The 27913-nt window shown below is 44.8% G+C and overlaps 1 protein-coding gene across 2 annotated transcripts in view; it reads right to left on the bottom strand.

The window, feature by feature from the left end:
* FGFR3 (fibroblast growth factor receptor 3) overlaps nucleotides 1-27913 on the bottom strand; it is a 53731-nt gene that overhangs the window by 19251 nt on the left and 6567 nt on the right. For both annotated transcript variants that reach the window (XM_025204446.1, XM_025204447.1), the window contains exons 2-6: nucleotides 26660-26713; nucleotides 13818-13987; nucleotides 8124-8247; nucleotides 7483-7673; nucleotides 950-1094 (exon numbers count right to left, since the gene is read on the bottom strand). In XM_025204446.1, coding sequence (XP_025060231.1) covers nucleotides 950-1094; nucleotides 7483-7673; nucleotides 8124-8247; nucleotides 13818-13987; nucleotides 26660-26713 — 684 coding nt within the window. The remainder of the gene's footprint in view (nucleotides 1-949; nucleotides 1095-7482; nucleotides 7674-8123; nucleotides 8248-13817; nucleotides 13988-26659; nucleotides 26714-27913) is intronic.

Raw genomic sequence — 27913 nt, 5'->3', positions numbered from 1 at the left:
TAGTTCTTCTGTTGCAGTCTTGAGGGACTCTTGACGACTATGTTTGGTCTGTCCCTACAACTTCTCTCGAGCACAACACCCAGCTTCAGTGGGAATGATGCCCAACTAAGGACTGCACCTCCCTCATGCTGTCCTATCCTGCCCAGCCAGGGCTTCAGGTTCTGTACCCTCTCCCCACACCTAGGTCAGGGGCTGAGGTTAGCACTGCTCCTCTCTCATCAGCCAGATAGATCTCTCTGTGCATATTCTGAATGCCAATTAAACTTTTCCATACTAACTAAATGACAGTGTACCGTGGCCCCAATCTTCAGAGCTGCCATCAGCTGAAGCCGTCAGTAACCAGTGCCTGTGAAAATCAGTCCATTATGCTCCATAAGTGGCCCTCACTGTGTCCTTCTGCCTAAGATCCACGTGGGGATGGAGAGATGAACAAATTCAAGCTAAACATTGGAGCCTCAGCTGATTCAGGATTAAATTTGCTGGTGTGTCTACTCTATCCCAGGGCTAAACTGCCTTGATTTAACTGCCACCTACCTCAGGATACACAGGATGGATTAAACTGTTATCACGGATCAGATGACATGCGGTCCCTCTCCCCTCCCCCTTCAATTCTGGCATAACGTCCGTCTGCCCGCTGCCTGCATCTCAGCCTGCTCATTTAGAAACAGGCACAATATTAACTATGTAAATCAAAAGGGTCTTAAGAGACTGAGACTGTTACTCTGTGAAGTGCTTCGAGATCCTCAGTTGAGATGTAAGCAATTAATATGCAACAGTGGTATCGATGGCATGGCAGATGGAAGAGGAGAGTTCTCCCTTGCAGGCAGGTTGTCTAAGGATCAAAACTCCTGGCTCAACGTGAGGTAGAGCATGCAGGAACTTGGCATTTCTAAATTAAACGTGAAAGGGCATCCCCAAGAGGAAAGGAAGAGGACAGCGCAGAAAATACCTGGTAGAACCGCCAGCCAAGCAGAGTGATGTGAAAACCCAATAGAATTCCCAGCGAGACAAGTATATTCCCCTGCATCCTCAAAAGTAACATTTCGCAAGTACAGAATTTCTAGCTCCTTATCCGTTGTGTTAACACCTGCCGTCTACGGGGAAAAAATACACACACATAGAGAGAGGGAAAACAGAGAGTAAGCCACATTCCCAGCAAAGGGTGAGGACACCACAGACTTACAGGCAAATTTCAAAAGCAGATTAAGATTTTATTTTATTCGTTTCAATGGCCCATCTTCCACATTTATTCATTCATTCATTCCCCTTTGCAACCTGTAGTAAAAGCAAAAAGTTCCCTTCACCAGGCTCTTACTCTGTCCCACTAAAGAAGCATGCAAGCAAAAGCATCAAAAATGAAAAATTGCCCCCACAATATGACTGACTGTTGGTTAGTAGGGTGAGTGTAAGAAAAAAAGGGAGATTGTAAGGGGAAATAAAAGGAGAGAGAGAGAAAGAGAAAGAGGAGGGGGAATCTAATGAGGAAATAGCAAAGTGCTGATCAAATAAATAGCAAAATGTTCATCCAAGAACATTATTTTAAAATATGTATTTGAAAACCAAGAGCCACTTCTGCCTACTGATTACACAGCTCTTGATGTGATCATGTAACAACAGCATGGATATTATCGATGACCATTAGAAAGAGTCCTGTAGGAACTCGCCAGCATTACACAGGAGACAGACTGAGCAAAGACTTAGACAACTTCTTCCCGGGTGCAATCGATGGAGTTAAAGCAGACTAATTGGGCTTTTCTTACTCTCTTAGTGCATGTTTGCCTGCATGATCCAATATCGATAAGTTTGAGTAACTAATGAAAAGGGGAAAAATCTGTTTATTGATTATTTTGTGGGCGAAAATAGTTTAAAAGATTGGATTTCTTAGAGCTTTGAGTGTCGTAAGTCATTAGCATGCAATTCTGTTATCAGCACTTAATGGCAAGGAAGGGAAAGGAGTATCAACAGAGAGAGTTGACAGCACTATTTGACAGTCATTTTATTGTGGGAATTTTTCCATTGCAATTGATGTATAGGCATTAAGTTCTTTAAAAAAAATATTAGCAAGAAAATAAGGTAAAGCCATTCAGCGTCAGTTGACAGGGTGTCACATGAAATGAATAGTAATTTTAATCACTAGCTTCTTAAAATGTTACAGCTCATTCTTGCAGTTGCTAGGGCCTTGGGACAGAGTCTGTAGTTTACCTGGTTTTGGTTTGCGAATGTGGAGCCAAAATGGTTTTTCGGCTATGCCTACGAAATTGTTGGCTCTACACAGATATTCTCCTTCATCTTGTTCTGTCACATTGAACAGATTTAGGTTAGCATCGGCTTCAGCGTTTTTACTGATCCAAGACTGCAGGAACAGACAGAAACCTGAACTTCAGTAAACCAAACAATACCTCCATTGAACCTAAGTTAGCTAGGACTGATTGTTCATGACCCCTTTATGAAGGGAGTGTGAGGACTGCCCCTGTTCACCTTACTCAGGTGAGCAGAGACACCTAATAAAAGACATGGGTGAGCCAGCTGAGTTGCACTGCATACAAATTAACTCCCCTCCCTTTTCTGGTCCTTCTAAAATTAAGGCAGAGTCAATCCTTCTTAAAAAGAAAAAAAAAAAAAAAGGGTTACCCAGTTCTGCATCTGGCAGCAGCCAAAGATTCCTTGGTTTGTTTCTTAATAACTCTGTAGACAGGAGCACTAGGAAAAGGGCTTAAATGGAGTTTTGTGTTTGCAACCCAACTTGGCAAATACTGTTTCAATTATCAGGATTCCAGGATAGAATTTGGAAATAAAATATACGCAGTGGCGGTCTGAACCCTGCTGCTGACTTTGCTTTTCAGAAATTAGCTGTAAGTTTTTCCACTGCATATAGGAGCCTCTTCTTTACTAAATAAAATGGTGCATATAAATCAAATTAACTTCAGACTGTTATATGAGGTTTGCTTCTCTTCCAAAGTTGCCACACCAGCGCATTGGCTTGTTTCTAAACAGTTGTTTTTATTTGGGATGACTGAGCAACCATTCTGGGGGGGCCACAAAAGGTGCCTGGTGAAAGAGTTGAAAAAAATACCCCGCTGATTCAGGACGACAAACCAAAATCATAGAAAAATATCCAAATACAAGAATGCTCTATGGTGCTATATATGCGCGCCCCCCCCTCCCCACTCCTAATATAGGGCCAGATTCTTTTGATTTGCCTTGTATCCCATTGGAAATGAAGAGGTTTGCAAATTTAGCTGTTAGCAAATGACCCGTGTCATTCAAGGGATCCTCAGATTCCTGTATAGGTTTTGCTGTTTCTGGCCAGTCTCACTCCTAATACTCACACTTAAGAGACAGGCACAAACAAACTTCATCAAGTCAGCTAATAGGGAATAGCTCTTTTTTTTTTTTTTTTAAGCTGCCACTGCATTATTTATAATTAAACTGCTTGCATTTTGATGCAGAGGGTGCAGCTTATCCTCTGCCACAGCCTGCAGCACAGAGTTTTAAATCCCCCCAACTGGCACACAGATAACGTTCCTCTGTACATCCTGCTAAATTCCCCCTGTACTCTACAGAACTTTTTTTGTTCGCAGATTAGGCCCAGCTTTGCGGTAATTGATCCAGATGGCGGTTTGGTTTTGTCGAGCAATTTCAAAAACAGATTAAAGGGTAGCATTAAATTTAATTATCTAAGCAAGGGGAGGGCTTGTCCCCCAGATCTGTGCATGGAGGGTATCTTCATATGCACAGCAGATCATCTCCCCTCTTACACAAATGACAATTCAGAAGCTCCCAGTGTTATACTCTCAACCATATTCTGGATTCTAAAGACCCCCCCACTTCTGCCTTGTAGATTCATATGGGGCAAGACGACTAGGTAGGTCATGTGAGAGTCCCCATTTCCCTCCAGACCTGTGGAAATTACACCAGAAATAAGAGAACCCTTTTGGCAGGGACGACATGGGAGTACCCTTCATCACTGTTAGGGACCAAAGTCAAGGCATCTGTCAGCTTCCATGGGTGGGGGAAAGTAAAATCTGTTCCACGACAGAATGACATGAGGGAAGGTCTGATGGGCAGGAGCAAACCAGCTCCAAGATAAAGCCTTACCTTGGATATCTGCATCTTTTGGTTTAAAGAAAAAAAATATCTGTACAAAGCTGGGCCTGATCAAAGCAAACTGCTGTCCGGTATTTGAGAACAACAATGCACCCCCAACATGGACCTGTTTGGGACAACGCGCAACCCAGCACGCTCTGTGTTCACCAGACATTACGTGTTTGGATGGCTCCTCCTACTGAATAAAACTAAAATCAAGAGGCTGCCAAGGCTCACACTTCTAGGAAGACAGTTTATGCTATCTAAAGAGAAAGTATTTGGCAGTTCTAATAACCTCGCTACCCTTCTGCTGCTCAAATTTAAATTTTAAAACACTACTTATATGCAAAGTTCTTTGCCACAGCATAGTAAAGGCTTGCGTTTGGTGACCCAATCTGCTGCTTGCAGCAACTCTGCGAGCTTCCAAAGGTAGCACTTCATCCTGGAAGGACCACACACCAAGCAAAGAGGCTATACCGTGTGGCGTGTGACACAGCCAGTTATTCAGCACTCTGTACTTTGCGGCAAAACCAATGGGAAATTAAAATAGGCATATTTGAAGCAAACTCGAGGCACAGGCAGAAAATGAAGATTTATCGACTTGCTAGAAGCTCACAGTGCCAAATACTGAGCATTCATCTCCAGCCATTTCTTCCACTGTCTTAGGTTGATCAGTGAAATTATTTTTTAAGGGTCTCTGCCTTTATTACCCCTTACCAGGCAAAGTTGGCGCTTGTATTTATAGTCTGAGAACTTCTTTAATTTCACGTGAAGAGAAAGGGTGCCTTGACAGTGACAAAATGCTGAACGTATTGTGTCATGAGGCAGGGTTGGGTTAGAAACCAAAGGCTGAATTCTGTTTTCAGCTGTATCTGTGCAAAGCTGGAGTAACTCCATTCAGCCCTATGCATTTTAAATGTCCTTCCCTATACCACACCAGTGTATTCAAAGTGTAGGAGAAATTTTACATCTAATGCACTTTTCACTGTTGCTGCTCTCGTCTGTTTAGAGCTCTCACAGCTCCAATGGGGAAACGGACAGGTCAGTTCTGTTTTCGTTTGAAGTCCGTGAGTCTTATCGTCTCAACATTAGAAGGCCCCATCTACAAAAGCGCTTACCTGCATGCCCAAATTTCTTCCTATTCAGATCTTAAATGTTGAATGCTGCAAGTGAGAGAGGAACAGTGGAAAAAACCCTGGGCATATCCCGTTCACTCTCCCTTTCAGCATACGCTGCCACTGTGACGCAGGGTACTGGGTAAGATGGACCTATGATCTGACTCAGTAAATGGCAATTCTGATGTTCTTGTGTACAGCCTACCTAAACATACTCCAGCTTTAAGGTTTCATGGTGTTTTGCTAGTAGAGATGCTTTCTTGAATTTGGGCAGCTCTGCTAATGTTAATGGCGTGAACTAATATGCAGGAGGCCAATCACTGTGACATCCTGGCCCCCAGGCACTAGGCTGCATTGCTTAGGTTGCATGCAAGTCACAGGAATACTTCTGCCGATGTAAAAAGTTATTTCTGCAATTCCTGGTTAAATACAACCTGCCGGTATCTTTTGTCATAGCAGTTGTAGGAAATGTGTCCTAATGCTCACCACCACTTGTTTTTTTTCTGTGCTGCTGCAGTATAAGGGAAGTGGGGTGCCAGTGGAGATCTAAACATCTGTTTCAGAACACTTCACTGTATATACCTCCTTCCAGATAGAGAAGGATATTATTTTAAACCACAATATTTCGTCATTCAACTGCTAAAAGGGACTTTTACAGTTAAATATTCTGGGCCTTGTGTGCATTCAGAGACAGGCGCAGGAAAAAAGGGAACCCAACAGCTCTGCCTGGATTCTTCTCATTAAGCTTTTCCTGCAGACGCAACAATTATATTAGAGCAACTTGAAGTGCATGGCTGATGCAATTTAGACAACACTTCTCTCCCTAGGAATTATGGCATTACTAGCTAGTTCTGACTAGGCTTTTAGTTCTCTTATAATTCCTGTTTAGAACCTCTGAATATGGAAATAAAGTTTACTGCCTCCACTGAAAGAGCACCCAAATGCTGGTCTACACTCTTGACACAAGTACAGTGCAACCATAAGCAGTGATTTAGTTTGAGAATGCCTCCCAGTTTATCTTTCTGAATTCTGAGTATTTGGGGGAAATTCTGAAATGCATTTAAGTAATTCAGATCCTTCCTCAAGAGCGATATCAGCATGTAGAAGCCCAAGTCTGGCAGAATGTCAGTGAAACTTCAGAGCCTTACACCTTCAGTGGGAATTAAGTACATAAACACCTTTGAAGATGCCTACAAGCCGCTTTTGAGAACATCACCTAGGGCCTCCAATGTATATATCTGTCTGTAGTTTGCATTATTTATTTTGCAAAAATTATCTGCGCACTGCTGAGTTCTCTAATCCACAGATCTAAGACTTCTGCAAGTCTCCTCTTTGCCAGAGCACCCCGCACATGTTTTACAACTGGATCACTAACAGACGTAGTTGGTATGCACTGCAACTTTGGCTAAAACTGAGGAGATGGCTGTACACGTTTTTCAGTAGTCACAGGAAATAGCTGTGATTAATCTAAATAACACTACATATCGCAGTTGCTTCTCATCAATAGAGCTCCTAATGCACTTGTCTAGCAGCAAAAAATATGATCCCCAACAAGCAGAGTTGAGTTCCAAATACAACTGGACTTGGAAAACAACCTCCTTTATCTTGTCCTTTTAATTAACCCTGGGCATATAAAAAATGACCCTATCAAGATACAAGCCCTGGGAAGGACTAGCTTTGCACAGGTACTTCTAGAGACAGGAACTGGTACTATTTCTTTAAACACAGAAAATCTTCTTACCTGTATAACACAGCAGATTAATAAACTGAAGAATCTAATCTAATTCACCATTTATTTGGGAACTACTTCACGTGAGGAGTCCATCCCATCAGGCCCTAAATCTATGGCCTGAACTTTCTACTAGTATCTATTTAGCTTTAATTTATCTGCTAAGGCATAGAAAGATTAGCATTACAGGTGAAATCTTATCCACATTTAAGTCCATGGCAAAACTCCCATAGACTTCAAATGGGGCCAAGATTTTACCCTAAGGCCTTAAATCTTCCGCAGGCCTCTTTAATTAGGCCTGCAAGCATTGCAAGCTGATGCTCTGAACAGGCCAGCTGGCTAAGTGCAAACTCTGCATTATCTATGAGCATGGGCTGTATTGCACATCCATGGGCTAACACAACAACAATCACAACCATTCACATTGTGCACAAAACAGAGATCCTGCTGGTAATTTTGGGGGGGCATTCTGGATGTACTTTAGCAGCACTGAGGCCATCATGGTGACCAGCCCGGCTGAGGCGTAAGTGAATGCAAACGGTGTATACCAACCTTTAGCACTGTGACATAAGGAGTCCCATCAGGTCCATATTTACTGCCATTGAATTCCACATGTTTCAGCCACTGGATGTGAGGTTGGGCATCGCTGTATACTTTGCAGTGGAATTCAACATCGCTTCCTACTACCACGGTCTGGTTGGCAGGCAATCCTGCTTGGAGGATAGGCCGGTGGGGTGACCTTTCTGAAATGAAAAGGGAGGAGCCATTTTAATTTTTCTTTCATTTTAAAGAATGTTTCCATCTGCTGCTTTCAACACCACCACCAGAAAAGGAAAGTCTGTTTAGGGACAGGAGTTCAGCTGTTTGTATCCAGTGCTCCCAAGTGACACTGGACCAACCACCCTGGAGCAGACAGCTCTCTGCTTACTCACAGCCGGGGGACACGGCTTGGGCATCTGTAGGATGGGCTTCCCACCACTCACACCCATTCACTACTTTTCCTCTTTGCTGCCAGCAGCTGCGTCCCGTGGAGGAGGGACCCAAACCTGCCTTGTTGAGGTCAATGGGAGGTTTTCCATTAACAATAAGGGAAACACGATCAAGCTCTTTGTGAAGGTCTGGTAAAAGGGCTGCGAGTTCATGGCAGGTGACTGTTGCATAATAAAAGTGAAGAGGAATCAAAGGACTCTCACCTAACACATCTAGCTGGTAAGTGTGCCTAATGCTGCCGTACTTGTTCTCCACAACACACGTATAATTCCCCCGGTCGGATGGGACCACGCTCTCCATGACAAGACTCCACTGCTGATGGCGTAACTAAAGGGAGAAAAAACCCACAAACCAACCTCAATCAAACACTGGCAGCTAATCTTGTGTTGGATCAATATAAATAGCACATCAACATTTGCTCACCTCCTTCGTGTTCAGACTGAGACCCACTTATACCCACTTTGCCAGTGGGCAAATATTACTGATGCCCGCTTTAAGGCATGACAGAGCGGGTGCAATAAGGAAATGAGAATCAGGCTGTCGACTCTACCGCATGGCAGGCAGCGAGCTCAACAAACCTAGACCCTGATGGAGCTTCTAGGCGCTACCATGAGACAGAAAATAACGAAAGCAATTCAGAGCTGCACTGCATGTCATTCCTCTCTACAGAGGATCCAAGAACGATTAATTAAGATAACTTTACAACTGAGGTCCAGAGATTGCCTCAGCTTAAAGGAACTCATTTCTGTCTGCAGATCTTTCACCTACTGCTGTAACCAGTAACTTCAGGTCACTAGACCTGAAAGAGATTGTAAAAAAAGAAAAATATTCTCCATTTTCGTGGCTTGTTTAATCTGGGAACTTGGCAGTGCTTCATCTACAGCCAGCTTCACATTCCTTCTCTATAAAGCCACTGGTTATCTGATTGCAAGTCTTCTACATGCTAACAGATGAAAAAAAATCATGAGAAATCATGGGAGAACCAACACTGTAAAGTACAGATGGATCCTCCTAGGCTCTGCTGTACTCCCAGAGACTCCATATCTTTCCTTTTAAAGCTGGCTAGACAGAGAGACTAGCTAGGTCTCTTAAAAGAGACCTGACCAAGATGGCAGGGGCTATCACTGGCAGAGCTGACAAAGGAATAAGTGGTGATATACTGATACTGTATACTGATACAGCCGAGTACAGGGTAGACTACTCACTACTGCAGAGGTATCAAAGATATAGCCTGCAGGTGTTGCCCTTGGGTCTCAGAGCTGACCCACATGCAGCACACGCCGGACTGGCCCCATGTGCAGGGCCCAGGGCTCATGCAATACCTGCTCTGGGGCTGTACCACGTGCAGCATCCACCCTAACTAGTCTGGACAGCCACCACATGCAGGAGGCTTTTGAAGCAGCCAGAGTGAGTGCCAGATGTGGGACAATCCCAAATGAACTGGAGTGTATACTGTGTGCACCGGATCTGGCATGCACCAGGGAGTTCATGGGCCTGATCCCGACATTCATTCAGCCCATGGACCTACCCTGTGCCATTCATCTGGCCTGCAGGCCCAGATGAGTTTGACACCCCTGCACTAACACAAGCCACCTTTCCAATTAGTTCAGAGAAATAACGTGTGTGGGAAGCATTGCAAACTGGAGCCAGAGCTACAAAGCAACCACTCTTGGGCAGTCAGTACTCAAAGGGATTTTCACACATGCAAAATGTACATTTAGGAGTCGCATCTCTTAGAAACAGTCACTGAACAACCCTACCCAAGCCTCTGGACATAGAGCCTGCTTGCAGACATTAAAAAAAACACAACAAAAAAACCTGCGCATTACTGGAAGAGGCAGTGCTTTACTCTGACCCGTCTCCACAGCATCTGTACAGATCGGGAGCGTCAGCGGGGCTTTTTGGAGCTTTCATTTAAAGCAGAGTCAATCAGCTATTAGATAAAAGTGCCAAAAAAGCCCCGCTGAAGTACTTGATCTATACAGACGTCAGGTGGGCCAGGTCCAACTAATGTGCTGCTTCTTCCAGGCATGTGCTGGGCTTGGTGCGGGAACATGTGGAGTTTAAAGTAAAATGCCATTTTTTGGTTTTTTTAATGCTTGCAAGCAGCCTAAAATGAGAAACCCCCCAGGTGGTAGGTAACTGTAATGCATCCAAACACTTGCAAGTGGACTCTCAGTACAAAGAAAACAGAACAGCAGCTTCAGTGACGCCAGTTCTTTACATCTACGGCTGGTTAAGTACATTATGGATATAACCAAATCGCCACCTCTGGGGCTTGCCCGCTTTAGGGAACTGCTGCACCCTGAGCTATGACGCAGGGAGTCTTCTGTGTAGCCGGCAGGAGGAGATTGTCTGCTACCGGACTGACACCAGCTCCTGAAACAGCAGCACCTTAGTTGGCAGAAGCCTTGTTCTGCCAGAGCTGCATTCATGCTGTGGATTTTGCTGACCTGGCTATATTGCCTGTGCGGTTCATCCCGAGTGGACACAGCTAAGCCAGCAAGATGTTGCTATGTAGATTGAGCCTTCTAGCTGCAGCAGAATTCAAGCATCAAGCTCCCATGCCCCCATGATTTGGTTTAAAGGGAACAAATGGCAATCAAACATATTTAAATGTTGGCATTGGCATTATCACAGTGGGGTTATCATGAAAGGTCTAATAAAACTTGATTGCAACAAAGCAAGCAAGCCAAGGTGTTAATAAAGCTGCACTGTCCCCATCTTTGCATTCTCATAAGCAGAAGCTGACTGGCCAACTTTCCTGAGTTTTTTTTCTTAAGAGCTGACCAAAGTCCTTCTTTTCACTTCAATGCATGTGTAAATAAATATGGAGGTGCAGCTAAACTTTCTGCAGCCTGAAGACTACGGGCGCAAATTGTGCCCTCAGATATCCAGCGGATTCTGCATCAGAAAGCTGAATGTAGGCAGTTTCACCCTGAAGAGAGCAAATCATGCCTGGCAGATCTCTTTAACATTGCTGTGGTTTGAGTTTGTCATCACGTAAATGCAAGCGGGCCTGGACCAAAACATCAGATCTGAATACATTAGAACGGTTAGCAATTTGAATCCAAGCCGGTGGCTGGTTAGTGACCCATCCCCATCTTGGGTGTACATGGCCCTGCCACTGAATGCTCCTGGCATCCAGTTCTGCTTTGCATTTTCAAAGCGATTATTGCTGCAGAACCTAGGAGCTGAACTTCGAAGAAGGGCAGCTCCATATATGAAACCTATAGTGGCTCCAATCTCCTTCGCAAGCTGTATCACAGACCTGGATACAAACACCAGAACAAGACAGACTTTTTTTTTTTTCTTTTAAGAGTTCATCATCACAGTTTCTGGGACTTGAACTTTATAGTCTATATGCAGGCTAAATGTTAGGACTCAGACCACGTCCCCATGAGGCAGAACTTGCTTGCAAAAGAAGTAAATAGGGAAAAGTTTTAGCTGAAAGCAGATTCTAGATTCAACAAAGGGATGTTCCTGATTTTGGATAGGTGTTATACTTGATAAAGCACTAGAAACACTAAATAACTCAGTGCAGATGTTAATAAAGGTCGGCAAGATACTGGAAATACCTCTGGTTTATTGGGTGTTGTCATTCTTGGCTCCTGACGAGACAAACATTTGCAGACACACTTAGAAGCTCAAGCTATGTTTGCTAGACTGGTATGCAAGTCAGTGCAATGGTCTGGGGAAAGGATAATCCTCAAACCCTCCCCCCCCCCCAGCTCTTTCCTTCTAGGGTCATTTAACACACACAGGCTTATGATATTATAGATTCCAAAAAGGATTTAACTATTAATGCGCTTTGGGAAATTTCATATGATAAGTCATATGAATTTCACTCCTCCACCAGTTAAGGATGAAATAGATGGAGGGGAGTTTCTCACACGCTTCATATTTTAAAGATTTTAGCTTCCATCTTGTCGCCTTTGCAATGGAGATTGATCCTGAGATAGAATCTACGTGACATATGAAACAGGCAAAAAAAATATTACAATTCAATTCAACCAAAGTCTAAGCTTGCATGCTGCAAGGGCCAGCTTCCTTCTTGACCAAAGACTTAAAAAAATTAATCTAAAGCTACTCTGACTTTTGGGGACAAAAAGAATGAATGCTAAGCTTTCCAGGTTGTTCTTAGAGGCTGGATATTCCACTAGGTAGACAGAGATAAATGTAGAGGTAGATCCGTCTATAGCTATATAGATTTCATAGACATTCGGGCTGGAAGGGATCCCGAAGGATCATCGAGTCCAGCCACCTGCCCCAGATAAGTGGGATTTAACTAGTATGGCTGTAACTAATTTGACATTGCCTTCCGTGGCCTTTTTAAGTATTGACCTACTGCTGGAAGGTGCCCATTTGTGAGGCAGGCGGGATAGTACGGTGCTGCAGAAATGCAAGTGGTCAGTGTGAGCTCAAGGACCGTGGGAAGGGAAACAGCTTTCGGCATTGTTTTATTCTGGAAACACAATTTAGTGCAGCTGATATCGCACATATTTGTGCAAGGCAGTTTATAAAAGTGCACACCCGCGCCAGAAAGTAGTTTACCACGATCCTAACAGCACGCCATCAATATAAAAAATTCTGCGCAGTGCTTGGTGTCTTGTAAATGTTATCTGGGATCTGATCACGGCAAGGAAGTTTTCCTCCTTAATTCTTTCCTTTCCTCAACTTCTCTCATCTGTGTGACCTCCACCTTGTCAACCAACCAGAGTGTGACCCACCGCTGAGCAGAGCGCTTCAAAAGGTTTCAGTGAAACAGTCACATTAAGCTCTGCTAGCAGGGTAATCCGAGGGAGTAGAAAGGAAACAGCCTCAAATAAAGGTCTTTCCTGCGAGACTGCTGCATTTATAGCCATCTTGCTCGTATTCTGTCCCCAGAAAAAGCACCTGAGATAAGCAAAGGCAAAACGAGAACAGCCAGTTTTCCTGCTAAGCTCCTGTCTTATTTTGATGTAGTACCACAAAGATATTCAGATTGCACTGGTTGAACAAGGGGTTTTGGTTGAAGAAGTCATCTTATCAAGCATTCCTTGCAGTTTACTGCCTCTCGCTGTTCACAGGCTCTGTTTGTAGACACGGCAGCTATAATACCTCTCAAATCAAAACACCTTTAGCAGCCATTGTCTCCTTTGCAATACCCAGGGCAAAGAGGTTCCCATCACTTGACCAAGGGGTCAATCGCTACATCACAAGAATGTTAATGCCCACAAACATGATCACTGAGATCTCCCAGCATTTCTGAAGGGCTCATGTTACACTTTTCAAGATAAGAGTCCTGTTTTTAATTATGTAGACCAAACCCTGCTCCACCTTACACAGGTGGAGACCTTGAGTTACTCCATGAATCTCAGTGGCATTACTCTGCATTTCTTGTAAAACTCAAGGCCAGAAATCTGGCCCCTTGTGCCTTGTTGCATCTAGTTATTTTACTTACAACTATATACTCGATCCGTTTTTAATCCGACCACTGAGTGACTGACATAGGCAAATGCTGGGAGAGTTAGTACTCTACCAGCAGCTACTTTTAATGCATGTGCATCCAAACAATTACCACGGTTACCAAAAATATCCCCATTCTGGCAGAAGTCGCCTGGTTCATGACCAACACACAGAGATACATCGCCTCTCAATCACAGAGTTCCTGGAAAACACCGTGTTTTAAAAAACACTTCAGAAAAAATAATTTCCTGGATGGAGGTGCAGGGAATACAGGCAGAAAAAAAGGCCCAAATGGTCATGGAGCTAGTTATTATGTAAAGCCAGTGATTTCATGATCACATGCCCCTGTCAGGGCTGCTGAACGAACAGAGGCTCTAATCTGTCAGTCGATAATGGAACCAGCAATTAACCAAAATACTGAGGTCAAGATTAGCCCATCAATGCCTTACTTTGATGCCTCCGATGCGATGTTCTCCCTTGAACTCTTTGCCATTTTTCAGCCAGTAGATGGATGGAGTGGGGTTCCCTGCCGCCGGGCAGCGGAAGCGAACGGTATTGGCCGCGGGCACAGCCAGCAGCTTCTTCTCCATCCTTTCTGGCCGGGTCCAATAAGGAGCACCTGGGAAGGGGAAGAGACAGAAAAATAAATAGGCTTACTTCTGCAGTGCATAGTATCAGCTGATGAGCAGCTGCATTTTAGGTAGTCTTGGCATGTGCGTGATGGGAGGTAAACTGCTACCTTTTGTAGCAAATCAGCTAATGATTCCTGTGTATGTAGAGAGTGTGTCTGCACTTAACGTTTATTAGGACAGGTTCAGTTACAGTAATACTAGTGCTGATCGGGAGTAGCTCTACCGAGACCAACCAGCAGATATATTCTGGTTTAGGGTCAGAATCCAGCCCACGGACTCTAAAAATACACGCCTGTACCTTCAATACCAGAGCCCCCAAGAACGGCGGGTGACAACAAGATGTTGGAACAGCCAAAGTACTGATAGTTCAGCAGTGAGAAGAGGGAAAAATGCAAGAAGAAAAGGTTTGCTTCTAAGCAAGGGGAAATGTTTTCTGTACCCGCCTTAATGGAAAAAAGCCCAACCCCAAACTGGTTTCATCATGTTTATGTTCTTAAACTACAAGTGATTTTAGTTTTAAGGATTCATGTTACCTTTGAATGGGGATAAGTTTTAAAATACTTGTGTGTTAACACAAGATACTTTTATAATCTGCTTTAAGCAGACAGCAATGTTTCTTGGCATTGCTACAAACATTACATATTAACTCCAAATTAAGGCAGCAGCAGCGGCAAACTCATTATACTGGATGGAAAAAAAAAAAAGCCTCCCGAGATTTGATTTCTGCTTAAGGAAATATTACAGGGCTCTACTTCTGGCTCTCTTGGGGGGCCACATCTAGCTATCTGATATAACATGGCTCCTGACAAAGCCTGCCAGTAAGCCATGCACACAAATGCCAGACTTTAAGGTCTGCAGAGGTTAGTGGGAGAAGAAGGGAGGACCGGAAAACTAGAAATATCCACCCATCTTCTAAGCCAGCGGTTCCCAAACTCTGACAGACTGCGCACCACCAATTTGAAACGGTACAACCTTAAGTACCACCCGCACATTTTTCAGTTCAACTGTAAGTACCACCAGCAATTTTTTGTTGTATAAAGTAATTATAATAGATCTGTTAATGCGTACCATTGAAAGGCTGTTTGTGCGCCACTGGCGGTACCCGCACCACAGACTGGGAACCACTACTCTAAGTCAACGGTGAGGTGTCTACCACCATAATGCCACAGAGAGACGCTGGGCACATAAACCACACGTTACCAAGAGGAAGATACGCATTCAACCTAGAAGAGGTATAAGGGTCCATCTTGTGACAGTTGCTTGAACACAGCAAGACCGCTGAGCCTGAAGCGGCTCAACAGGACAAACGTTACTGCCTGCCTTTCCTTGCTGTCTCTGGCTGATGTGCTCAGAAACAGCTCAGTGGCTCAGGAGCCTAAATATTTTTTTTAAATGAAATGTAAGTCACTTTGCAAGTCAAATGTGTTTCTAGAAATCTTTGCAACAGCTGAGGGACTCCAAGGGCACATACACACTAACTCCAGACCGCCCTCACATTACTTAAACTATGCTGATAATAGCCAGGGTGTGAACATAAGCACAGGCAACTAAGCTGTGATTCAGACACAGGTTATGTCCATATGGCACAGTCGGCCTGTGTGACTGGTGTCAGGGTCTGGGAACTGGCAAGAGCCCTGACCCAGGGTGAACTTTCTCTTAGCAAAGCCCTGCCCACATTACCAGGTTGTCCCTGCTGCACACATCTGTATACACTGGGGACATAGCCCCTGGTTCTTTTTGGTAAGACTCTAGGGCAGCAGTTTTCAAACTTTTTGAGCTGAGCCCCCACTTTGAGTTATAATTTTGTTTGCAGCCCCCATCCCCCAGGGCAGCCAGGCACAGGGCACCCCTCATCCTAGCAGCCACAGTGGCCTGGCAGGGCAGGCTCCACCCGCCGCAGCTCCAGCGCCTCCTGCCTTGGCCCCTCCATGGCTTGCGTGCCAACCGTGCCAGGCTGCTGGAGGTCCAGCAGCCCACTGGTGGAGTCTGCCCAGGGCTCCCCGCATCCCCTAGCAAGGCTGCAGTGGTGCTGGCTCCTTGCAAACTTCTTGCCCGCACCCTGCTGCGCTGTGCCCTCCACCATGTTCCTCCATGCCTCCCCAGGGTGGTGTGCCCCACAGTTCGAAAACCTCTGCTCTAGGGTTTTTTCCCTGTCAGCGAAGTCAGTTTTGAGAGAACGTGTCTGTCCCCGTGGAGCGACACTGGAAGACTTCCCCTGCTCAAGTGATCTGGCCTGCATCCTTGCCGTGAAGCGGGTGAGCTCTGGCCTGAGCTAGAGCACAGTTTGGGCTCTAACATGTACCCGCAGCCATGCAAACAAGGACAGGGTCAAGGCACAAATAAGCATGTCCTTGAAGGTGTTCTGTGAGGGTGGGAATGAGGGTTTGGGTAAAAGTTGGTATAGGAGCAAATAACAGCACAAATGTGCCTACAGTTGCCCCTAGAAATGCTTGTAGTGGAATTAGAGAATATGGCAGGCAACCTGCTAGTAGTTATGTGGAGACCTGTCTGTACCATAGCTCTTATCAATAAAAGGAAGAACGGTCTTAGGTTAAAAGACACTGGATTGGAACGGAGGATCCTCAAGGTCAGTTCTAGGCCCTGTCACAATCTTTATCGCATGACCTCAGGTAAGTCACTTAGCCTCTATGTGTCCTGGTTATCGATCTCTAAAATGGGGGGGTGGGGGGTGAGAAGAGGAGGAAGAAGGCAATAATACTTCATTAGTTCACAGGGATCTTGTAAGGCTGGACTCACTAACATCCCAGACACATGCAGATACAACGGGGCTGAGGGCCGTGCACATGTACCAAAACAGCAGGATATCTTAGCTGAGCGTGCCCTATGCATCCTCCTGTAGGAGAGCAGCCCAGTCCCAACTCGGTCACGAACTCCGCAAAAACTGTTTTAGGCTGGACATAAGAAAATACTTCTTTACCGTCAGCGCTCCCAGAGCCTAGAACAGATTCCCCCCAGAAGTGGTGCAAGCACCTACTCTGGACACCTTCAAGATACACTTGGATGCTTATCTTGCTGGGATAATTTGACGCTAGCTGACTTCCTTTGGACAGTGGCCTGGACCCAATGATCTTGCGAAGTCCCTTCCAGCCCTAATATCAATGAAATCTGTGAAATGAACTGCTGCTCAAGCAATGCTTCCCCTTTGCCAAGGTGTTTCAGATGGCAGCACAAGATGAACGGAGTTAATTCGCACTCGGAAGAAGGGTGTCAATGTTACTCTTATTTGTTTTTTCCAGTGAGAATGTATAAATAAGACTTGCTGTAACAGGCCAGCCACAGGTCAACGGTAAAGCAGCTATGTACACTGTGTGCATGTATACACACATATATACCTCAACTCTGAGAAACACGGCCGCTTTAAGTTTTTAATAAGAGCACAACCCTTGATGACTCTAGGCCTCTGCCCAGTTTCAGAGTTTCTTACAGAACTAGCTGTGCTTGGGCTGTAATCTCTGTACATTCATGCCTAATTTAGTCCTGGCAAATTTGGGACTGCTGCTATACACTATCCAGGCTCCACTGAAGTCACCAACACACAGCTGTGTGTTCCTAGGTCTAAAAAGCAATACACACACTTTTTTATTAATAAAAGTCATGCCCTACTTTTGACTAGCGAGGCAAACTTTTAGTACAACAGTTACCCTTTGCCTTTGCTCTGAGCTGCCTTAAAGCACTTGACAAAAACGTGAATGTGTTTTCAACCTCATACTGTCCATCTCACCCTGCAAAGTTTCAGAGCTTTCTGGCTGGCACTTCAAATACTGAATTTTAATTTCAAGCAAAACTTTTCATCGATATTGAACCCTGCGGGACCCACCTGAGGCCCGGCGCTGTATTTTCTTTTGTTTCGTTGTCTCCTTACCCCTTCCCAACACAGGCTGGGGAGTTAAGTAGGTTTAGCTCCTCATGTTTCTACTTGTTCCATAATAAACAAAACCAGGGCTGATCTTGCATCACAAAGCCCGAGCTCTCTTCTCTGTATCAGCACGTCAACGCGGAGAGCATGAAGTCATTTTTTCCTGACCTGAATGCTGCAGTTTATCTAGCCTGAGCTACACAAGCTTGCCTACAAATTCCTCAGGCCCTCGCATCAGCCAACATGCAAAAGCTATGTTCAAATGAAAGAAGCAGGGACTGGATTAGCTAGTGAGGAGTCTGCAGTCATAGCTGTGGGATCCTCTTCTTCCTCCCTGCCACACTCGGGGGCCTTTGAAGGGCATTGTTCTGGTACAATGCCCTTCCTTTTCCTCCTAAAATCCCTGCAAGCCTAGCAAAGAGCAAGGGTAGAACCTGCCCTGTCCTTTCCGAGAGCTTTGTTGCGGCACCGAAATCTGGCACCTCCCCTGGCCAGCAGGGAGGATTCTGTCCAGAACTGACCCAGAGTCTAGGGAAGACAAGGTTCCTCGGATAAATCTGATATCTTTTATTAGACCAACTCAAATAGTTGGAAAAATTCTTCTTTGCAAGCTTGCAAGAGTCTAGGGAAGGCTTTCTACCCCCTCTTCACCTCCTCGTGCAATCAAGCTCTCAGGGCAAAACCCTAGCCCCACTGAAGTCAATGGGATCTTGCACCAACTTCAGTGGGACAAGGTTTTCATGCGTCATACTCATAAACATGGAATATGGGATTTTCAAAGGAGCCTAAGAGATTTAGATACCCACATTTCTTAAGGGCAAACAGGAGTGACCAACAGCCTCAGCTAAATGACAATTAGTGAAATTGTAAAGCAAAACTATTCCCACTTCCTTGGGTTTAAAAACAGAGTAATCCCACTGAAATTATTGGAGGAGGGGGTGGGGTGGGGTTACAACTCTGAATTTATATCAAGTGATTTCACAAAATGAAATTTTCATCTACTCAGTGCATGGATTCAGAAAAGGGAAATACCCGTAAAGAGAGAGCTCTCACTTAACAGCTGCATTTCTATGCTTTGGGCATAGTTTCATAGACTTGCTGATGGAAGTCCTAAAGGATTTTGCAAAGATGCTCAAGTCAGACAAGCAGCAGGGCCCAGCACGTGTTTTTAGCATCTACAGCCAAGGCTCCACTTTGCTGTAGCTGTCCTGCCTTTGCCGGAAAGGTACCAGGCTATAGGAAACTGGGTGGAAGATACACAAATTAGGAAGGAGCATCTCTTTATTGCCTTACTGTTTGCACTCCCCTTTGATAATTTGTTTTAACACTTTATAAACCAGACTGCAGGCCACCTGTGTTTAAAGAAGTTAGTAGCCTCTAAATAGTGTGTTGTTCATGAAAACTCAAGATTAAGGCCCTGATTTACTCTGACCCGGCAGCCCAAGACTCATCGACTTGGCTGGAAGTAGCTAACGCATGTCACAGGTCAGAATCTAACCTTAATAAGCAAAACAAACCCTGAAGACATGGCCCTTCCTTCCCCAGGGAATCAAAGCTGTCTGTCTGTCCGTTACAATTGGGTTTGAGCACTTCTAGTTGCAGGTGGTACTAATAAAAGGGAAAAGCAGAAATCATACAGCTGTCTAGAATCTATGGCTTTGGTAAAACTGGATGCATTGCAAGTGGCATGTTTGAATGCCACAAAACAACTGGGTAGGATGTAGTGTTTCGACTCGGGGCACCTACGAGTAGAAAGCCTTCTTTGGATCCCTAAGAACTGGGTTGACAAATCTTCTGGGTCTCACCGACACAGCAAAGCGGCCTGGGGTTCCACCCTTACCTTAACTCAGGTCAGCTGCAAGTCAAATTACACGAACTCAACTGAACTGAAACACACACTTTGTTTCGTCTACGTGGACATGACATGGTATTTCCTATTTTCATCTCGCAGCTACACAACTAGCCTGGTTAGAAGACATTTTCATAACTAGGGACCTACCAAATTTGCGATTACGTGGCTTTCACGGAAACTGAGAATTGGAAAGGTCCCCTGTGAAAAAGCAAGAACATGGCAGTGAGCCAGTGGGGGAAAATAGGTGCTGCAAACAGAAAAGTGTGGGAAGCTCTGGTCTCCTGGAGCATGGCAGGAGGGAGAGGGATGGAGGGGGGTGGAGATCCATGGAGGGGCCCTGGAAGTCCCATCCCTCCCCAGAGATTGACAGATGGCCACCTCTAGGGAGGGGTGGCACTTTCAGAGCCTCTCCTCCAGAGGTGCAGGGAGGGGGCTGCTGTGCTGCAGAAATGATGCCAGATGCCACACTAGGACTGCAAAAAACAAAGGCAGCCTCCATGATTTAGGTAGGTCCCTACTCATAAGAATAAAACAGCAGAGTTGCACATAAGAACCAATGGTAAATGCCAGGAAAGCTTGAGCAGTTTTAGATGGACCCTGGCATCATTAATCCTATGCCTTCTTGAATATCACTTTTCAGAACACTTACCTGTCTATATCTATGTAGCTAAAGGGTCCAGAAGCAAGATCTAAAATAGGACATGGGGCCTAAGCAAGGACTCTGGTCGCCTGTGAGTGCCTTAGTTCAAAACTGTGATGTAAAAACACCCTACTTGGCCACTGCCTACAACTCCCCTGGTGCCCTCTTGCTTCCTGGAAGCTCCAGAGTTCCTACTGCTGCAGTTCTGTGCGTGCTCATATTGTCCAGGCTGGCACCTAGCACCTAAGTCCTACCAGGATCCAGACATGTTCCAGGTACATCTCTGGATGTGGCCTCCAATGGCCAGTCCCCATATGGAAACCAACCCAGTGGGTGTGACTATTAGCGTGACTAGGCACACACTGATAAGCCAAGCCCCTTGCAAAATGCACTTGTAGCTGTTGTATTTTTCTGGTTCTTTGTGAAAGGTCCTGAAGGTATGCCAAAGAAAGCCTCATGCTGGGTGAAGTGGAGAAGGGGAAGCTGGCGGAGGGGTTCAAAATGAGAAAGAACATGGCCGGGACAAGCAGCATGAAAGATTAATTTGGAAGCAGCCCATAGATTTAAGTGGCATGAGGTGGCCTCAGGAAGGCTAGAGAAGAGGACATTGCAAAAGTCAAGATGAGCGTGAATGGGGACTTGACCACATTTTCTGCCTTGCTCATGGAAAAAGGGCTCTCAGCAATGCTCTGGATGGAACAGAAGCAGCAAGATCCGGGCATGACCTGGTTGGGAGGGGCAAGAAAAACAGAATTAAAGTTGACACCCAGCTTACAAAAAGATGTCAAAGACATGGGCCCAGACATTTAGCTGCAACACTACTGGGTCCTGCCACATACAAGTCATCTTAGTGCTGTAACTGGACCCCGTGCGGAGTTTACAGGAGGTGCATGGATGGAGTCTATCGGGTATGCTGTGCTCAGGCTGCAAGCATATATATGCACAATGGTCCGGAGGTGAAATGGAATTGGACAGCAATGCGCTGGCTGCAATTCTACTTAGGCTGCTGAATGGCTTTCCTCCAGGTGCTCAGAGCATATGTTTTTAGGTCACATATTTAAAAGCATCTCCTGAGGCCAACATTATCTTTTAGCTCAGCAGGCTACATTCATCCCTGTTTCACATGACCACTTAATTGGCAAATTCATAGCTACTGGAATTTGACAGCTAAAAGGCTTGACATGCTCCATTCTTCAGTACACTAGTTAAACATAGCCTTATCCTACTGGGACTAGTATTGGTGAGGGGCTGAGAGTTGATTTTTTCACTTCCATATTGGACACATCAAGGAGTCCTAGGGCTCTATCTTGGTCTCCCCCAAATGGGAGAGTTACGTTCCTTTCCCTTGCTGAAAGCTTTCCCCTTTGCTGTATGCCTTCATTACCCCACTGTACTGTTGCACAAATTTAAAGGAATGTTAACTAGGTGACAGGGGTAGAGTTCAGGAAAAGGCCAGACACTGGAAGAAATGGTCCTGATTTGTGCCCACTAAAGCATCTGAGCTAAAGAGCCTGGTGGTTGCTATTTTATTAAAGTATCCGTGTATAATAAATCCCATTTTATAGAGGCAGTGACACTCATCCAGGCACAGAGGTGTAATCAGATAGCTGCATTGTGCAGGTGCAGGGAGAGTTCAACCTTTGGCTTCATGCATCACAAAGCACCAGAGATGCGTGTTCGCTTCATGACGACGACTCGGCTCCGTGTCATGTTATACTTTATGTGGACTGCACCCCCCTTCTCCCGCGTCTGCCGCCCAAGCCTTGCGGGAGCAGGGCAGGCTAAGGTTTGGGACTTTCTGAGCAGGGGGGAATTAGCTTCAGTCAGATCAAAATTCACCAAGGTTCACATTTCGGGACAGCAGTCCAGGTCGCATCAATCATTGGTTACAAATATCTTCACTGAAGTGAATGGTGGTTTTGTCACTGGATAGCGGCAGGATTCAACCCTAAAAAATGTCAAGCCAGTAAGACTGCTACTAGGGGAGCGCTAGCAGGACTCGACACACAAGGATTAAATTAACTGCTCTATTCCATGCTCTAACATCCCTGCTTTTGAGTCCTGTTCCACACAACTGAAAAGGCCTTGGAAATGCTAGAAATCCTGTGCTGAATCTCCAATCCTGTACAACCCAGAAACAAGTGGAACCAGGTTAGGTGGAAGAATAAGGGTACGTCTACACGGTCTAACACAGCACCTTGCAGATACCTATGCCAACTTGGGTCCCAGAAGTAGTACAGCTGCATTACCACAATATTTCACGCAGACTCATTATGCTTGCCGAGTAACAGAGTAGTTATGAAGACTAACCCTGCACCACTGTGTCACTGTCCGAACAATGTGCATTACCACGAGTAGCTAACAAAACATTTATGCTTTCAGTATAACATGCACTCAGATCCCTTTTTCTTTAAAGGGAGAAAATACTGCTAATTCCCCCCCCCCCCATAAATTACAAACCCAAAAGTTCTTGGAATGCAACTATTTCATCTTTACTAAAGTGAATTTTAAAACAAATTCTCTCTAATCATGGACAGCAATTCTGCATGCGCTGGTGTGAAAGAAATGAAACAGCAAATATCATTTAAATCCTTTTTGATTGTCAAATACCCAGCCGGGTGATCTGTTTTATTTGTCAAAGACTCTTAGCACCCAGCTTCCTTGTATGACCAATTAAAAATGGGAGCCATACTTGGAATAATTAATGGAGCTGAGCGCTCATTTAACAATTAGTAGCTGTCACAAAATTCTGCCTCAGACAGAATCAACTAATTGTGTAATTTTCCCAGCTGATGCTTCTCAGGACACAGCCAGATTTAATTGGAGATTACACTGGCTCTTTGAAGGTGCAGCGGCTAGCCAGCAGGGACTCTGAACAAACAGATACAGTCGGGGAGCAGGAGGCTGACGGGAGAGTTTTGGTTTTGCTTTAGTGCTAGAAAGAAAGAATGAAAAACCCAACCAGCTGCAGATAACACTTGTGTTTCAATCACAAATCACAATTTGTAATATGGACACACACAATTTGTAATATGGACACAGCCAACCCATTTGAAATTACAGATTTTGTTTTGAAAGATTCCCCTGCCACCCTGCTGCGCAGAGAAGTTGCTTAAAGGAAATGAAAAGAGCAGGGAACTCCATGCACATGAATTGTCTGGGCTTTTGACAGGGGTTTCTGTGCTTTGTATCTGTTTCCCCAAGGAGAGATTTTGTGCTGATAGGGAACTGCAGCGCTGCCAGCCCCACTCTTCCAGCCCCTAACATCTATGAATCTATACCCCAGCAGCCTTTCCTGCCCAAGTGCAGGGGGGCTGGACCCGATGGTCTTGTAAGGTCCCTTCCAGCCTACGAATCTGTTTAGAAATCCTGAAGTCAGGCCCTAAGTGTTCACATGCTTAAAAATCATAACATCAAAACAGTTGCATTCAAGGTTTGTCATTTCCAGGCCATCTTCTCAAGTTTTATTCTGTATCATCGGGTCCTAAAAACTTCTTAAAACAGAAGTAAACCGAGGTTATCATCACGTAGTCAACACCACCAGAAGCTGGGGCTTCAAGAAAAAAACCCCAAAACACCAAGTACTGTGAGACCTGTGATAAAACAGCGGACTGAAAACTAAGGGTCACAGTACTGTCTCTACTGTGGGGAGAATACTCCACAAGATGTGAACAAAATAAAGAGCCCAGAGGAGGGTAAAAACGATTGAGGTCTAGAAAACAGTGCATGAAGAAAGATTGGAAGAATTGGGATTTAGTCCAGAGAGGAGAAGCCTGAGAAGGGATCTGATAACAGTCCTGACAAAAAAAGGGTTACTGTAAACAGGACAGCGAACTCTGCCAATGGGAGAGGGCAAGAAGGAGCTAACTTAAATTTCAACAAGTGAGGTTTAGGTTGGACACTAGGAAGAACTTTCTAACAAGGACAATGGTTAAACACTGGAAGACACTGTGGACTCTCCATCACAGCAAATTAGACAAATACTTGTCTGGGACAGTTTAGACAGAGGTGATCCTGCCTCGATCGAGGGGGTAGACTAGATGTCCCTTCCAGCCCTATGACTCTACTATATACTTCTGGGGGGCCTGGACCCTGTGGAAAAGCACGGGGTGAGGCTCCTAAACCCCATGGTCCCCCCTAGACATAGGTGGCTTTGAAAGTGACACAGGAGCATTTATTTATAAGTATAGAAATGCTATACTTCTGCATTCCCCTTCTGCCCCTTCCCACAATCACCAAAGTGTCCCTGTGCCAGTAAAGACGTTAACAAATTGGCTCCCAATACTGAACAAAGGACCTGTCATGAGTAACTGGAGGGTCCAACCTATATCTGATGTGAAAAGCACTTTCAGATCCTCTCCAGCCACAAGACATTGCTGCTTTCTGACTGGGCATGCTAATCAAACCGATCATTTTTTGACAGAGGAGAATCCAGGTTTTTATAGCAGGGCCTTTATGTGAAGCTAGTGGTTACCTTCCATGCTAAAAAAAGAAACCCTTCAAGTCAAGAAGCCCCAGAATGTAATCTATAAATACATGGGGCAAACTGTGGGTTGTTTTCTTTTTAATTTAAGAAAAATGTGTCCTTTTGTACTACAAACAGCCCATGTTTTGTGATACCTGTTGCTAAGAGAGGAAACCATTTACCATAAACCACATTAAAAAAAAAAAGACAGCAAAGAATGATAAATTGTGCTAAATCAATGAGTTTCTCTATGCGAAGGACTAATCCAGGCAACAGCTGATCATTTGCAATACTCACTGGTCTGAACTGGCCACAAGGGTGCTGAGAACTTTTCAGGAGGTGATCGTTACTTTGGAGAATCAAGCCCTTAATTAGAGGCTATCAGAAAAACCACTAATTGCTGCTGATGGACTGGCTGGCACCATAACTCACAATTACTGTCCACCTTTCCCAAGTCACACGGCTACAAATTTATTACAGTGGGAGACCTGTTTTTAAAGAGTCCTGGATGTCTAATGCTGCGGGTAGAAGAAATTTTCCAGTCATGCTGAATTTCTGCCAATGTACATAGCTGATTTGGAGTTCAAATATAAGACATTTATTTATTAAAAACACATAGATGCAACCAGCTTGCTTTGCAGAAATGTAACGTGCATAATAAAACACAACGCTAACGCCTATGAAGCATGTAATGATTCTAATAAATGACACGGCACTTAACCTACCAAGTGCAAGGGGTAAAAGGAATTCACTGCAACAGGGGCAGCAAGACAAGGCTCACGTTTTGCCCTGATTTCCGTAACAGCATAACAGGGTGAACATCACAAAGCAGGGTTGCTCATGGCACCAGCAAACCCAGTCTTTTGACTAGTCTCTAGGGAATGAGAGGTCTAGACTCCTGCATCCCTCTGCTCCCCTGGCCAAGGTGAAGATCATGCATTAGAAGGGCTTTAAACACTACCCGCGACCTCCACAGGACCACATTCTCAGGAGCTGGAATATCTTGGTAGTTCAAAACAATGGTATAATTGGTTTGTCCAAAATTTAAAGAAAAGGCGAGGTTATAACCATAGCTCGTGATGCTAAGGTTATAAAATCAATTCCATCTACATGGTTTGGAATGCAAATGTAAGGTCTTATTGCAAATATACTGGACCTACCACTGCTGCCATGGAGGGAAGCAATAGCTCCACCGCCACAGCCCAGGGACAGCTCTGCCCACTGGCAGCTTGCCCTCCCCTTGCTGCCGGCGGAGAGGCAGGTAAGACACGGGTGTACACGACATGGGGGTTTACTTCACCCTAAATTGAAGCAGTGTTTTTAAAAACCCACCGTTTCAATTTAAGGCAAAGTAAACCCCCATTTCATCTACACATGCCCCATGATGTCTAGTCAACAAACTCAGGGAAGGGTTTTAATTTCAGTGCTAAATGACATCCCCTTCATCTTTTTCATAAACTTCAGGTGTGACCTCATAAACATTCAACTGATACTACTGGTATTTAGATCAATTTTCTAGATACCAAAGCACTTCAAAAAGGTAAGTCAGTAGCATGAACCCTGTTTTTCAGACAGGGAAACCGAGGCACAGAAATATTACATCACTTGTGCAAGGTCTCACAGCAAGTCTACAGCAGAGCCACACAGAGAATTCAGTCACTTGAGTCAAATAAGCCACGTTACACCAGGAGATTTGGAAATCTTCCATTTGGGATAATACTGTATTTCCTACATTTCATTCAACACACACAGACCCCTCCGTACCTTTCTGAGTGCAAATGTCTTCTTTAAAAGAAAGACTTTATATGCAAGAAGCAGCCATTACCTGTATCTTCAGACTCATCATCATCATCTTCATCATCGCCTGACGATGGAGAATCTTGAAAGGGAGGGAGAAAAAACACAAGTCACTTGCTAGGCCATTGGTGTTTCCCCATTCATTTCTGTGGTACTTTTGCAGAGTCACAGTACCGCTAAAAGATCATGGGAAAGTAAGGCTGCATAAAGTCAACTGTGTTAGAACCAGCACAAAGCTGCTTTTCAAAAGGTAGCCTCTTTTTTTGCATCGAGTTGCACTCCAATGCACCTAACTGGCTATTTTTGGATACTATCAGTCACTTGTGTGAACAGGGATAAAGCATTCACAAGCAGAGGCTGCTGGCCCAAGAGGGAACCCATCACTTGTGGAGTGGGGGGTGGAGGGATAAAAAAAGAAAAGAAAACAAAAACCCACCCTTTAAAACCCTTCAAAGTACATATTTACAAAACTATGGAGGTCAGCTCAGGCTCCTATCAAAACTCAACCCTGATGCATCCCAGCAGTTTTCTGTAAGGATTTCATCCAAGATTAAAACGAGAGAGGTTTTTCTCATTCCCGCTGCTGTCAACTCTGCCACCCAAACAGCGGAGCTAGCAGCAGCCAGAGTTTTCTCAATCTGCTGTTAGGGATGACTGGCAAATAAACAAGCTAACTATGAAGAGCTTTGAGGCTCTTGGCCTTATGCCCTTTTTTGCTCATTTTTCCCCCCAGTCATTTACAGTGTCTGAAGAAGGTTAACCTGTATTTTTTTTTTTCCAAGAAGCATTCTGCATGGTTGCTGTGGACCCTAGATAGCGAGCTCTGGAGCACCGCAAGACTTTGGGGTCTGGTAAAGACTTAAGCAGGTGCTTAACATCCGGCACCAGACTTGTGAATGGTGCGTTAATTTAAGTGCCTATGTTAAAGGGTTGAAGGGTCAAGGCCTAGGTTGAGTGCAGGGCTTTTGACCTAGTGCAATCACAGGAGTGATTCAATTAGAGTGTTTTTCCCTTCTACCGTCCTTCGCTCCTTCGTACAGATTCTTCCCACTTATCCCCCAGAGCAGGATTTTCCAGTAACAATGCTGGAGAATAGGCAGGCAGGGAAAAGCCCCAGTCTGTTACTCCGCCTCCCCACTTAATTAGGCCTTAATTACAGGCAGGAGACTTCAATAAAGGAGCTCCTTTCCCAGTGCTGCTCTGCCTGACAGTGAAGCTTTCAGTGCTGGGGTATGGGTGACTTGGCACAGTCACCAGGTGAGAGGGAAGGGCTGGGCAGAGC

The sequence above is a fragment of the Alligator sinensis genome, unplaced genomic scaffold (genome assembly GCF_000455745.1).
Source record: "Alligator sinensis unplaced genomic scaffold, ASM45574v1 scaffold445_2, whole genome shotgun sequence".
Classification (NCBI taxonomy): Eukaryota; Metazoa; Chordata; order Crocodylia; family Alligatoridae; genus Alligator; species Alligator sinensis.
The sequence above is the reverse complement of the archived record's forward strand: the minus strand, read 5'-3'. Positions and strand labels throughout refer to the sequence as shown.